The sequence below is a fragment of the Athene cunicularia genome (genome assembly GCF_003259725.1).
Source record: "Athene cunicularia isolate RWA chromosome 10 unlocalized genomic scaffold, athCun1 chr10_part1, whole genome shotgun sequence".
Lineage (NCBI taxonomy): Eukaryota > Metazoa > Chordata > Aves > Strigiformes > Strigidae > Athene > Athene cunicularia.
The window spans coordinates 17606598-17621875 of record NW_020799112.1 but is presented as its reverse complement, the minus strand read 5'-3'; the positions used below and the strand labels follow the sequence as shown (position 1 = coordinate 17621875).

The 15278-nt window shown below is 35.4% G+C and overlaps 1 protein-coding gene across 1 annotated transcript in view; it reads left to right on the top strand.

The window, feature by feature from the left end:
* The window catches only part of EFL1 (elongation factor like GTPase 1), a 78348-nt gene that overhangs the window by 50015 nt on the left and 13055 nt on the right, over positions 1-15278 (top strand). Inside the window, exons 17-19 of the mRNA XM_026856340.1 lie at positions 2322-2469; positions 8947-9953; positions 14843-15027. Coding sequence (XP_026712141.1) covers positions 2322-2469; positions 8947-9953; positions 14843-15027 — 1340 coding nt within the window. The remainder of the gene's footprint in view (positions 1-2321; positions 2470-8946; positions 9954-14842; positions 15028-15278) is intronic.

Here is a 15278-nt window from a genome sequence, read left to right as displayed (position 1 = left end):
TTATTGTCCTTGTGAGTTCTTCTAGCTGGCTAGCTCGTGTCTCAGTAGGTAAGGAGATACAGAAGACCTTGTTGTGCCCTTTATGGTCAGACTTAGCTGTTCCACAAGTAAGATACTGTGTGATGTTAAAGGTTCAGGATTCCTTTAATGTGAAGGTAAGTATATCTTTGGGTTTTTCACTTCTGCTAACATTCTTTTATGCTGTATCATTAGGCTCATGGTACAATTTGCAGGGCCACTTCTAATTGATTCCTCCCCCCACCTCCCCCAGAGCAGTATATCTCTGGCTATTTGAATTTCAGCCCAATTTCCATTTGTGGTTGTAGTGTTAGTAGAATCAAAATAACTGGCTTTCTGTTCAGTTACAAAATACGGTAACACTAAGATTACATGGGTTTTTTTTTAGAGAGTGATTGGACAGCTTAACAGCTATTTGTCCTGCATGTCTGTATTAACAGATAATCGTGTATTGTACATCCTGCATTTGTTAAAGCAGTTCTGAAACTATTGGAAATTACTGGTGCTACTGAGTGTAATATTAAGTTGAAAATGTTAAAGGAATGTAATTATAGAACTACTGCCCAATTTTGGGATATTTTTTTTTTCCTTAAGGAAATGAAACTGTATCATTCTTACACCATTGCTTAATTTCTCTTCCCTGGTAACTTCTGAATCTATGGTTTGAATTAAATTTGTTAAAGGGACAGAAGCCTCAAAAGTATCTACACTTGCAAAAGTTTCCTGAAAATCAGCCTCTGCTTGCAATGACAAGACGACAAGCAAAATTTGGCCATTGCATTGCTTGAAAGCAATCAAATTGTCCAGTGAGCTGCATATAGTCTTGAGGTGGCCCTAGCCCATTGTCACATATGAGTGCCTTGGATTCTCAAAGCAAACATATAGCAAAACTGCATCTGCTCATTTGGGAAAATGACTCAAATAAATACAAATTATTTCCCTATATATATTTTACAGAATTACTGTATGTCTTCACATTCATGTGAAAATCTTCCTGTATGGTTACCATAAGCTCTAAAAGAAATAGAAGTAATTTATTCAGCTCTCTGTGGGCTTAAACGCAGAAGACAAAGTTGAAAGTGTCTAATGCTGTGTTTTTTCGACTTTTTGTTTATGTCTGGTTTTTCAAGGATAATTTTCTGTTACACCCTTACAAGCTTTGCATTAAATAAACAGTATCATATTTCTCTTAGTAGTCTCCAAGTGACTGACAAGTTTAATGTCACTCTTCCTTCTGAATATGAATATGCATTCCTAGAAAGCCTGTGGGTATGCTTTACCACATATGGAAAATAAGAAAAAAGAATCATAATTAATTTTTAAAAATTGTATTAATTATGAAAAGTTGCTGACATGAGGTGTTTATGGACAGCTCTGATGTAATCTAGCCAAATTTGAGTCAGTTGTGGTTGTTCATACTTCATTAACTTTAAGACAACTCTTCTTAAACCCCTTCATTTTAGGGACAGATATGTTTTGTTTCACTGAAAACTCTCACATTACCGTTTTTTCCCCTGTTCAGGTTGTAGTAGCATTAAAACTCTTCAGTGGCTTCTGGATAGTTTAAATCCTTTTGTTGCTTCATTCACTCTTATGCCTTCTAAGTAATACATATGGAATAGTTTTTGCTTTTATTTTAGTGAAGTTAACATGTTGTTATTCATGTGTTTGGAGCATTTTAAGCATTAGCAATTTACAGGTTGTTACATTTAGCTCCGAAAGATTGCAAAGAAATACAATTATTTACTGAAAGGTGACTTTAAACAGTTGTAATAAGAAATGTTACATCTGTTGATACTTTGTGAAAATGAAGAGTGAAATCTTGATGTTTGTAATCACTTCATATTGATAACATTCACTTGTTTTTACTGGTTGTGAGCTGTTTATGAGCTGTATGTGGAGTTAATTATATATAGGAAGCAAGATAACATAGTCAACAGCTACCTTGATACGCTAAACCTATTGTAAAACTGTGAAAAGTTAAAACGTTCTTTCCGTTCAACTGTGTACCATGGCTATGGTTGTATAATGTGAATTTTGTCATCAGTTCATAAATTCTTGCTGACAAATTACGTTTGAAGCTTCTGTCTTCAGTTGCTGCTCTTAAACCATACCACTCTTGGTGACTTAGAAGCAGAAGTTTGCCCACAGAAACACCTCAGAGGTGAAAGTTTTTGAGTATTCCTAAAACTGGTGTTTAGACTTCTGTAAAAATGAGTGTTACTATTTCCTGTGTTAAGCATACCCTGCTTCAAGTATTCCTTCTTCAGTATTACTTTGTTAATAATACCTTATTTTGCCAGGTGATATGCCTCAGCTGGTCAGAGGAATGAAGCTTTTAAACCAAGCTGATCCATGCGTCCAAGTTTTAATCCAGGAGACAGGAGAGCATGTGCTAGTGACAGCAGGAGAAGTTCATCTTCAGCGTTGCTTGGATGACCTGAAAGAAAGGTTAGAGGGGCAAGAAGAAAGAAATATTTTTAGTTCAGTAGGTGTCTGTTGTATTTCTTTGTCAGATGCATGTCTTTGATTTATATTCTGGTAATATAGAAGCTTCATCCACCAACAGTTTTTACCATTGGATCATAAATGCACCTTTTCGTAGCTATAAAATTACCTGCAGTTGGGCAGAAGCCACTAGCTGATCCCTTTTATACATTTTATATACCTTTTGGGCACTTTCTGGAAATGATAAGGTTCAGGAGTCCAGTTAAGAATATAATCTTCCATTTATACAAAGTAAAAACTGTGAGGGGAAATCATGTCTGGTAAATGAACTCTCAAAAATTAGAAAGCAACAAGACCAAAACTGTATGTGCACACTCTTCTTCTGTTCCTTTGTTCTTCGTGTTGATTTTTTTTCGAAAATGTTAATCTGTTTTTTTATTCATAAGCAGTCTTTTCTGCAAGCATAAATGCATAGATTTAATATCATATAATGTTTCGTCAAATTGTAAAAGAACTGTTGTTTCAAACAGTCCTTTCTTGTAACTTCATTAACTAAAAAATTTGGGGGACTTCTGCCCACATGCATTTACTAATGTTTGCTTTCAAAACCAAAAAGTAAACCTGATGATAGATGGTTGAATGTCTGTCTTACTGTACCCATATTCATTCTGGTTAATATCAGACAGGATTCACTTCTTACAGAAATTAGACTGGATCACTTCTAAAACTGCATGTATGTTTTAATGGTTGTCCTCATTACAACTTCAGGCAACACTTTTTTACCACCTCTAAAAACACAGTATTTTTTACTGATACACCTCCCTTGAATGTTCTATGTTAAGTAGAGCAAAACTGGTTGTGCCTGTCTTCAGCTGCAGTTTGCAAAGCAAGATGTATAATTGGCTTTATTATTGGCATTGGTCAAAATTAGAAAAAAACAAAACAAAAAAAACCCCAACCAACCCACACAAAAAAAAACCCCAAGAACAAAACCATGTGATGGGGAAGTAGGGTTATAGTGAGCAGCTAATAGCAGTCCCTATATTTACATTCCTAACCTTTTCTTTTGTAAAATAATTTGGTTTTTTTCAGAGTTGTTATCTAGCTTGTTTTTTGTTATGAGAACTATAAACTGTCAAGAGTGACCGTTTTGTGTTCGTTACTTGTATTCCTCAAGAAAACATTGTCAGTGTTTCAAACTACCAAAGCACATAAATGCTCTGTGATTGTATCATTGTGAGCACAAACAATAAATTCCTGAGGGCACAGACTACCAGGGCTCCCACCACTGACCCACTTGGACTTGACATAAGGTTCCTGATGTCTTTTTTTTTTCCTCACTTGGGTACCGGCTCCCAAAAGGAGTTGGGAGCAAGCATGTTTACTAGCTCGTGCTCCTTGTAGCCATCTCTGAGGACTTAGCATATTTTAGCTGCCATCCCTCACATACTAGCTCAGGGGACAAGAATTGTCCCTTCCTTCTCTCCCCATTTTTTTGGAAGGAAAAGTGAAGAATGGGATCCCTGTTTCACACTGTTCCTCATGGATTCCATGTGAGTTCTGGCAGGGGTAAACACGTATCAGTTAACTATTAGAGGAAAGGTTGTGATCTGAAATGTTAGTTATTTCACCACTGTGTATGTTTCTGTACAAATGTTTAACTCCTAAGCACACATAGCTTGGAATAGCAAATTGTGGACCAGGGATCGAGAGAGTGTATAATATCCTTAAAATGTGACCCACAAGTTTTTCCCCACATGTATTGGGAAAGATAAATTCAAAATGTTTAATTCACACTTGAAGTAGTCGGGCAGGATTCTGATCTTAGCATCTATTGCAGTTGTATCAACCGAGTTTTGAAGAGTTGACATTTTTGGAGTGATTACAGAAACTGAGGATATTCTGCTGAGTTGAAACTACACTGAGTTGTCTTTGTCAAGATTTTAATCAAACTTTTTCAAAGGCACATATTTAGTTTTCCTAGTGTGTACTTAGAAAATTATGTTCAAGTGATACTTACTGTCAAAGATGTAGAGAGACATGGAAACAAATAAAAGATCAGTCATCCCTGTTTGTCTAAATGATTAAATATGGATGTTCTGTTTAATTTTCCTGAACTTATTTTTATTTTTTCTTTCTAATTAGTTCTTTTAGAATAGAGTAATAAATTAGACCTTTTAACATTTTTTTTCTGCATTTTACAATAGAAATTTTAGAACTTTCTGTCCAAAGAGCATTGCAAGTACTAAGCATGAGGGGATTTAATTGTCCTGTTCAGAATAAGAAGCAAAGAGAATGAAGATGGTGGCGTGGAGTGTTTTTTGCTTGGTTTTTTAGTATAATACAAGTGCATGGAAAAATTGCAAAAAGGATAGATCTCCTGGTTTTGAGTCCCACGAAAGTAAAATTTTCAATTACATTTGCTTTCCCTCTGCATCTTTTTTATCACTCTGACAAAATTTATCAGAACTTAGGAAATTTTGGTTAGGCCTTTTGTTGTCATTTAATGAACCTGCTCACACCTCATGAGTGCTTAAGAAGAGTATACAACTCTGCACTTTGAGTCTGTCAGAGAAATTTAATAAATAATTTTTCCTTTTTTCTTGCCATCACAATATTTTAGGCATATTATATGTTTCAGCCGACTTGAAAGCATCACTTTATATCATCAAACTGTTATAATAGTGGTTATCAGAACAAAGGATGAAATTATTTCTGTAAACTTCTTGCTGGTTGCCTGAGTAAGGTAGTGCCTGACTTACATTTTCTGTGTAATAACACCAGGCAGTTTTTATTCGTGCTTAGCTGCAACAAAAATCCAGACACAATTCTAGCTTGATTTTTTTGTTGTTGTTTTTGAGTTGCACTTTTCTTGGAGTTTAGACTAATAGCTTCTAAAATAATCTGGTTTAGAGCAATGTTTGATGCAGTGAATTGTACCTCATATGAAGGCTTACCGCGAGGTTTAATAAAAGGGGGTTTAAAATACCAAGATTACCAATCACAGAGAAACAGAGATAATGTTAATCATCACTGTTCCCAGGCTTGTGAAGTACTTCAAATAAGTGCTTTAGAGCTTCTAGGTCCATGTAGTCCACAGTGCAGAAGACAGAGCCTTTGGTTGTTGTCTCAAGGCTCAAATTATGTAGATTAAAACTGTTGAGTTACTTTGAGCTGTGTTTGCTTGAATAGCATTTCAAGTGGCAATAGCTGTGGTGGTTTTATTGCAGGCAACTAGTCAGCTACTAGCTACTACTAATTAGACTGAGGCTTGATGCAGAATAGTGGCTAGTCTAAAACTGATTACACCAAAATATTTCAGCTTTAGAATGAAATAGAGTTGAAGTATGAGCGTTCCTGAACGTGTTGTATTAGCATCATAGATGACCGTGCAGTCACCTAAGAAAGATCCTTTAAGCCATGCATACTGAAACATGATTTTTGTTAATTTTGGTTTTGATGTAAACTATAGCAGCATGAAAACCTTAACTGCACCTCCTTTACAGGGATCAGTGACTTATCCAAAAACTAACTTTCTGTTTGTATAATAGTATAGTTCCACATAAACATTTACTAGCAGGAATGTTGTATAAATAAAGGTAAATAACATCTGGACCTTAGAAACAAGTCATTCCTATTATGGTCTTGTTGTCCCCATATGTTTTAAAAACAGAGCCTAGTTCAGCTGGCAGTATCAAACATTATTTTTATACCTTCATACCTAAACGATAAACCAAAACCCATTTTCCATTGATGTGATGCTAGCTTGCTATACCACAGGTTGTAATTCTAGCAGTGAGATAATTATCAGTACAATATAACTTGTATAGATTATATAGCTAGACAAAGCTGTTACAGGATTACCATTTTACCAGTGGTGGGAATGTTTCATTTCCGAACAAGGTGTTTCCTTGGAGATTTTGCCATGAGACTGTCGTTTCCCCTTCAGCTGAGGTGAAAAATACAGGCTATTTTCCAGATCTGATGAGAACATTTCAACATTCCAGTATCTTCAGCCGAGTTAAATCTTGAATGTATTTGAACGAGATGCTGATTATGTGCACTTAATAAACATCCATTTCACAGTTCTTAAAAAAACTAAGGTTTTGCCATGGTGCCATTGGCAATTTTCAGCTCCTGTGATTATAGTCAACAGATAAAATATCATACAGGATGTTTTGAAGTCATGAAGTTGTATTTGAAGATAAAACAGGTGATCTTTTATGCATAAATATAGAGATGTTTATTAAATATATAAAAGAGCTGACAAATCTGGCACTTCTTAGCTAGGGGGTAAAATAACACATTGGCATACTCAAAGATGTGAAGCTTTTACTTTTAGAGCATTTTAATCACTAGTAATTAATTTTCCTCATCTTGCGAAATGCCTTCTAAAATGTAGTGAAAGCTTTCCTGCAGAGTACTTACTTCAAGACAAATAATAAATACAAACTAATCTGAAAAAAATTGCTGTTGGTTAATAGGGTTGCTGCGAGCAGTGTATCAGTTCCTTGATAATCACACTTTATCTCTGTTATAAATGCCAGTGCTACAGTATCGTTGAAGCTTCTGTCATTCTGTCTTATTGTAGTCTGCTGTACTTAGTTCTTCCTAAATGCTTTTATTTCCAACACAGGTTTTCTTCACTGTGTAGGGTGTTTCCCAGCCTAGCTTAAAAGAAAAGGAATGCTGCCTAGGTTGTATCTTTCAACTCTTAACCCAAAATAATTCCTTATAAAATCACCAGCACTCTTGCAAAGCAGACTATAAATTAGTTAAACAGGCTGAACTGCACTGGTAAAATTTTCCCCTTTCTTTTGGCATGGAAAAAGACCAAAATCTTCACCTACTGTCTCATACCCCATTTTATTTTATGCTTTCTCTGGCCCTTTAAAGGCAACGATTGAATATACCTTTTCTTAATTAGTCCAAAAATAAGATTCATACACAGTATCAAAAATTTGTTTGTTTTTTTCCATTAGGAAATTCTGTTATCTTTGAGAATCTTCTAATATAAACTCTTCTAACAAACTGAAAAGCATTTAGTGACCTGAAATAATAGAGTTTTCTGGTATAGAATTGATAGTTTTATTCTTGTCTGTAGTTAATGGTCAATTTCTTTTTATTATCTCAGTAGTTTCTTTTATTTATGTTTTAGTTTTATATAAAACTGTACTCACATAAGTCACTTTATTAAAAAAAAATCACTGAATTTTCATTGAAGCAACGACAGTATGAAGCTACTTGGAATGTATGAGGGAGAGGGATCGTGTTTTGCTTTATAGTAGAGAAAAGACTTCTACTAATGACAGGTTTATACACGAAATAATTATCTGGCATAATTCTATAACAAATGTGTCCCTATCTGGTGATATTCAGGAGTAGCTGTTTCACTTGACATTTGTTCCCATCCTCAATCTACTAAAGGGCATTCCGATGTAGGTACTCAATGACTTCTGCCTTCAGAATTGTGCCTCATATATTTACATTTGCTACAAGATCACAACTATGAATCATCCTTCAGGTTTGCAAGGAGAATAGTGGTTAAGGCTTGCACTAGCTAACCACAATATGAATTCACAAAGGTTTTTTTCCCCTGTGTTAATGCTCCTCCCACTTCTGTGCTGCGGTGCTGGTTTTATGCACGTGGGCAGCACAGTATTGTGCACAGGTTTCAATCTGCTGTGCCAGGAGTATGGAGAAAATGGGAGTATCAGCTCTCCAAGTGCTCCTAACTGCAGAGAGAGTACCTACCCTTAACCCACAAAGTTTTAGAACCCTGGCTCCACACTTTGCAAGAGCTTGTTCAGCTTACCCAGTACTTCATGTTTTCAGAGCATCTTATTGTATGAACGGTTGTACTGGTTCAGATCAAGTGTCACTCTTGCTCAGTTCCATGTCTGCAGCAGTGTGGCCTAGAGCAGCTGTCTGAGGATGAGTTAAAACGAGTAACTGCAACGCTTTCCTGGGCTTCAATTGTTTCTTGCTCAAGGCCAGCAGTTCAGGGCCTGTTGTGGTTGTAAGTTAATCCTGATCAGCCTTCCCCATGCCCCTCATAATTTTGTAGACCTCTATTGCAGCCTTCAGATGTTTCAAGAATACATGTACTTTCATACCTTTGATTGTGCTTTTTCTCATTTTTTCTAGTTCTATTGTATCTTGTTTGGGGGGAGAGAACAGCAGCACATAGTTTCCAAGATGTGGGTGAACCAGTGATTTACACAGAAGCACAGCAATGCTTTTGTTCATTTATTTTCTTCAGTTCCTTTCCAAATCATTTTGAAGGCATAAGAAGCAATGCTTGTTTTTACATAAAGTTTTTTAAGAGTTTGAGTTTGAAATGCATTACCTATTAATCTATACTGCAATCGGATTTATTTATGAACATCTGTTCCGTGCTACAGCCATTGTCCTACCTCCCACCCTCAGTTTAAAAGTATTTTTTAAATTTCAAACTAATTTTTAATCTTTATTTTATAGGTTTGCAAAGGTACAGGTTAGTGTATCGGCACCTATTATACCGTTCCGAGAGACAATAACAAGACCTCCAAAAGTTGATATGGTGAATGAAGAAATAGGAAAACAGCAGAAAGTTGCTGTCATACACCAAACAAAAGAGGACCAAAATAAAATTCCAGAAGGAATTCAAGTCGATTCAGATGGGCTTGTTACAATATCTACTCCGAATAAACAAGCTACTCTCAGCGTAAGAGCAGTGCCGCTCCCAGAGGAGGTAACTCGACTTCTTGAAGAAAACAGTGACTTAATTCGAACTATGGAGCAACTCAACTCATCTCTAAACGAAGATAAAAAAACTCATGAGATAAATCAGAAGACTCTGGATAGGATCAAGGAATTCAAACGGAAGTTGGAGCAAAATCTGCAGGGAAGGAAGTGGAGAAACGCTGTTGATCAGATCTGGTCATTTGGACCACGGAAGTGTGGGCCTAATATTTTGTTATATAATTTTGAGGGCTATAAAAGGTCTGTGTGGCAGTGCCTTGGAAATGCTGTGAAAGAAGTAAGTAAATACAGAGACTTTGACAACAGTATAGTAAGTGGATTTCAGCTGGCTACGCTTTCAGGTCCCATGTGTGAAGAACCCCTCATGGGTGTTTGTTTTACCGTGGAAAAATGGCAAATAAATAAAGTTGGAGAGATGCTGTCAACTAGTAGTCAGGATTCAGGAGAATGTGATGCCATAGAACATAAACAAAATGAAGATACTAATCTAACAAGCAGTTGCACTGACGAAGTTTGCAGTGCAAATGCTGAACACCAGGACAGCAGTCAAAGTGTTCCAAAATCATCTGAGAAAATTAGTAAACACAAGGGAGAAGTTTTACTTGCTGATTGTTATGGTCCCTTCTCTGGACAGCTGATTGCCACCATGAAGGAAGCTTGTCGTTATGCCTTGCAAGCAAAACCACAAAGGCTTATGGCAGCAATGTACACATGTGAAATTATGGCTACTGCAGAAGTTTTAGGTAAGACAGACAAAATAAACCTTTGTCAGGAATTTGCTTTGAGTTCCAAGCTGAGGTTTTATATATTAGACTGAATCAGAAAGTATAACTTGATTAAAAGTTTTGTCAGAATTGTAGAGTTATCCACTAGATCTGTAAATGACTCTTGATGCCTGTAGTGGTTTTATACTGTTCTGAATGAAAACGTAGCATTCTTCTTGCTTATGTGAAACGTATGCATACACTTTTTTTGGAAGTGCAAGATATAAAATGTTGCCTTTTTATGAACTTTTTGTAATACCAACTTCAGTAAATGTGCACATCAGTATTGTTCTTCATAATTAAGCATTAGTTTCATGAAGAGATGAGAAAACCTATCCTGTTTGTAAAATGAGTGCAGAATCTTAGGAAATGCCATTTCAAGATGTTTTAAGTTAATATAATAATTAATATAGAAGTAACATCAGGAAAAAGAGAGAATTTAAAATTATTGTTACTATCCAGTTGGTAGTTTTTAAAATTTTGTTTTAGTAGCATCTGTATCCTTCTGGTATGCAAGTGGCTCAGTTTGCAAACCCAGTGCATTCCAAATTTATGTCACTTGTATTACCTTACCACTTACACCTACTTAAACTTGTTTTTATGACCTACTTACAACACCACTTAACTTACCCTAGCATTTGTTCTTGGAGTTTTCCATGGGAGTTGCTCGCATGCTAAATCTGATCCAATGCACCAAGATTTTCTTTAAAATTAACTTCCATTGCATTTAAGTTATCAGCAGAATTAGTTTGACTGTAGTAATCATGTGAGAAATGATAGTATATCCCACATACCATAATTAAAGATTTGGCTATTAGTTGTAAAAATGTCATCTGTTGTGCACACAAGCATAATGATAGAAGTTATATGAAGCAAATTGGTCTGAAGAGCAAAATCTATAATTGTGATGCAGTGAAAAGAAATGCCTTTGAATGAGCAATTGTTTTGTGCAGATACACGGTCCTGTTGTTTTCTGGAGGTTCTGGTAGCCCTGGTAAAAGGTATCCTGTGGTAGGCTCACTATACATTACCTTAAACTGCAACTTACATAGAACTTTTGCATTTTAAACTGTCTTTAATTACTTTTTAACCTGTAAGAATGCCTATCAAAATTAAACTTTGTGGTGTTACACATTACTGTTTCAGGAGCACATTGGCACAGTATTTCTGAATTGCTACATTAAGTTATAAGCAAGATACCAGTTTGTATAAATTGCTGTTTTCAAAAATGCCCACAACCCAAAAAGCATGATTGTTTATAGTGATGTGATTAACATGCATTGACTCATCAATTGTACCATAAAACCAAATGGGAACATGGCTTTCTGATATATATATATATGAAATATGTATTAAAATATGTATATGTGTGTATATGTATGCATATATATGTGTGCATATGTATACACACACTCATGATATATATGTATATATATTTTACATATATATAATGAGTGCAATCTAGGACTCAGACATGGAAGCAAATTGCCCTAGTGTAATGAATGTGAGTTGTGTGGTAATCATCATGGACATGCACTTAGTCCAATAGGAATTAATGGGTTTAATTTTTGTTATGGAAGTTTAAGCTAAAATTGCAATTACATGAGGGGAATTGAAGAGTATGCATGCTATCCAGTAAGACTAGCCTATTGACATGTGATAAACTGCTGGCTTTTGTAACTTTAGTCCTTCTGTTGGTCCTTCATACACTGATGCTCAGTTGAGTTTAATGTATTTTCCTATTAATCTGCTTGTTTCTAAGATGTTCGCTTCTGAGAGAGTTAGTTCTTTTATGTTTGTTGTCTTGGTGTATAAAGTTTTTTCCATCAGAGTTTTCTGACAGTGAAAGTAGACTGAACTGGAACTGAGGAGAGGAGCAAGGAGAGGGGAACGCAGAAATACGTGTGCAGTGTATCGAGCCTTGGGTTTAGGCTTGTGTCCTGCATACGCCCGATGCTTCCCAGTAAGGTTGTACTTTGAGCATCTCTTTCCTACAGTTAGACCACTACAAAAATCCATTTTTACATGCTCCTGCTTTATGGAAGTTCCATGTAAACTCCCAAAAGCTGAAGAATATTCTGAACTAATATCACATGTTTAATTATTATTAGCTTTTGCCTGTTGATACTCCTACCATTGAATTGTTCTTCAGTTCTATCTTTTGTGTTTCAGGAGACTCTTTTCATTTTGCTGATGTCAGTGAAACTTAGTTGGGAAAGGACTTCACCAGTCCTTATTTGTAGCTGCTTTTTTTTTTTTGGATAGCAATTTGTATGTCTTTTTTTGTTTTTTAAAATGAAGTTATTAAAATTATAGATGACAGCATTTGAGGGGGCAATTCACATCAATTCATAATGTTATCTCTGGCTCATTTGAGTGAAAACATGCAGATTCCAAAACAGAACAGCTTCTCCTTCGGTGACCCCTAGGCTCTTGCAAATGGTGATCTTGTCCTTCCACAGTATTTCTTTCCAGTATGAAGCTTCACTTCTTTTAGGATGCAGAGAATACAGAAATTGTTTAACGTTTTCACTTGATGCACTGAAGTATCCTTCAGTAAAGTGGTGAACAGGACTTAAATATTTTAAGGAGCTGTACTTAATACGTATTTAAAGCAAGTCTTATTATGCACAGACTTCTTCTGAATGTCGCAGCACCTTGAAGGTGGTTTTGAAGTAGTATCATGTTTTCAAAATAACTGTTTTAACTGTTTTGAATAGAAAGATCTTTAAGTATTTCTTGGTGATTGATGCTGCTAAATCCATTCAGCTGATTAGCGTAGGGGTAGAACCAGTGTTTATTCAGTATACTGCAGTCTGCCCATCGTGGTAAAACTGAAGACCTTGTATAGCTTCGTTGTGATAGCATTAATTGAGGCTATGCTCCATGTATGAAATACATGTAGCTAGAAAGCATTTAGTAAGCTATAAATTGTCTTCTGGCTTTTATGTTTTCAAAGAATAATCTTCAGTGAATTACAGCTAGAATATGTGCATCTGAAGTGCTTTGTGATAAATGTTACCTTACTTAATCTCATTAATATGTGTGCAAAGTTTTCTAGATCCTGCTTAAAAGAATTAGTAAAATAAATATTTTGAATTATAACATTAATAACCTGTAAAGTGGTTTAGAACTTAACTTGCTGTAACAAATGGTTTTAATATATACTGTGTGATACATACACAGTATATGTATAGTGACCGTGATGTGATGCTCTTTTGCAGTGTGTGTGTTTAAGCTTGCATTTTAAAGCAGTTACTGAGTTGTGAGCTGTGCTGAGATATGACCCTTTCATTTCTGAGAGTTTCCTGGACTCACTGAAATTTCCATAGGCTTGGAAGTGCTTAGTTATGTTAACAAAGATTGTACGTGCATGGCAAACTCAATGACTTATCTTCAGAAAGCCTTAAACTTTTTGTGATTTAAAATGCAGAATCTTAAGTATTTCCTGTATTTCCTCATGAGCAATAAGAAGGCTGTTGTGAACAGCAAAGGTGAAGTTCAGTCAGAGGAACAGTGAGGAGGTCCTGGTAAGGGCATGAGCAGATAAAATGATCGGTGATGATAGAATATTTCAACCCACGTTTTACTAGAAAACTATAAACTCTGGAATGATTGGTGCTGAACTGATGTTTCATTACCTGCATTTGACAGGAAGATTTAACTGTACTAGCTGTACGCTTGTGATGAATTTCCTGAACAAGGACCAGATTATGTATTTGAAAAACAAAGGCAAATAAACCCACTCCAACATTTCCTCTGGTATTCCACAAAAGGCTTACAGTATATGTGCAAATCAGTGTATGTGGCTATGGTATTTAATGATATCTTTCTGTCAAGTGAGATTAGGTGGCCAGTATTACAAAGTACTCTATATTTCAGATTATTTCCCATAAGAGTCAGTTTTGCCCAGCTGTTTAAAAAGTAGGGGTATGCATTCATGTTTTCTCAGTGCAATATAATATAAAATATTTGAACCTTTTAGAAACTGATATAAATTTGTTCTTCACAGCAAGGTACTCGTTAAGTTCTACATTTTATACTTACTAAGTATTCACATTTGTAAATGAAGTCATTCCTAAAACATTTTTTCAATGCATAGGTTTTCTTCTAGTTTTATTATCTTAACGCAAATGTATTTGTTAGTATTTGACTGTAGAATACTTAGTCCATAAGTTTGCAAAAACGTTTTAAAAAATCAATGCCTACTATAAAGTCAGACATGGGTGTTTTCACAGGTACTTTCAAGATATATGCACTGTATTTCCATGGATTGAATGTTTATTTGGGAAAGAAATAAAAATTATCCATTAGTAACTTAAGACTGAATTAATTAAAAAATTAATTGAACGCCTTAAGCATAGTAAATATGTAGTATTTCAGATAAACTAGTTTTCTGTGGTTAGAATAGCACTGCAGTATCTGGGACAAGTATCATACAGGGATATGGTGATGCAAACAAACTTCTAAAGGTAGCTAAGATGGGATTCTTGCAACACAATGATATTTTTGAGTAATGTTTCTCAAATATTTGGTTGTAAGAAATAAAGCAAGTTAGGCGTGTAATCTGGCAAAGTGCCTTTTAAAAACCAGCCATCTGATTGTATAAAACGCACCTAGTGCAAGCATTATCTGGATCCACTCAGCAGTAATAGTTTGTTAAATGTTACTCAGATGGTTCTGCACATTGTACTGATAGAATATGTTGTTTGTTTGAATTTAATGGCTCCACTTAATTGAGCCACTTACAAGGAAGAATGTTAGTTATGTATTTTACTTAATGCTGAAGTTTCCTGGATAAATATTTATGTTTTTCTCTTCATGACACAGAATATATTGGTAAGCTCATCAAAATCATGTCTTTGCAGGTCGTGTGTATGCTGTCTTGTCCAAAAGAGAAGGCAGAGTGTTACAAGAGGAGATGAAAGAGGGGACGGATGTGTTTATTATTAAGGCAGTCCTGCCAGTAGCAGAAAGCTTTGGTTTTGCTGATGAAATCAGGAAGAGAACTAGTGGCCTGGCCAGTCCGCAGCTGGTGTTCAGCCACTGGGAGGTAAAAATATCTATTCACTCCATCTGTTTTGGTGATCTATTTCCTGTAGATGTGGCAGACTGGAATAATAAGCGGAAAAGGTTAAGTTTTGGTCAAGACATTTGATTAATTCCTTTTTGAATTGAAGAAGAAAAAGATAGCTTTATATTAATATTATTTCCTTTTATAGATATGCTGTTTAGAAATGTATTTATATTTTGTTTACATGGGATGCTTTTTTATTTCAGTAGAAAGTGAGTCCTTCACGAATG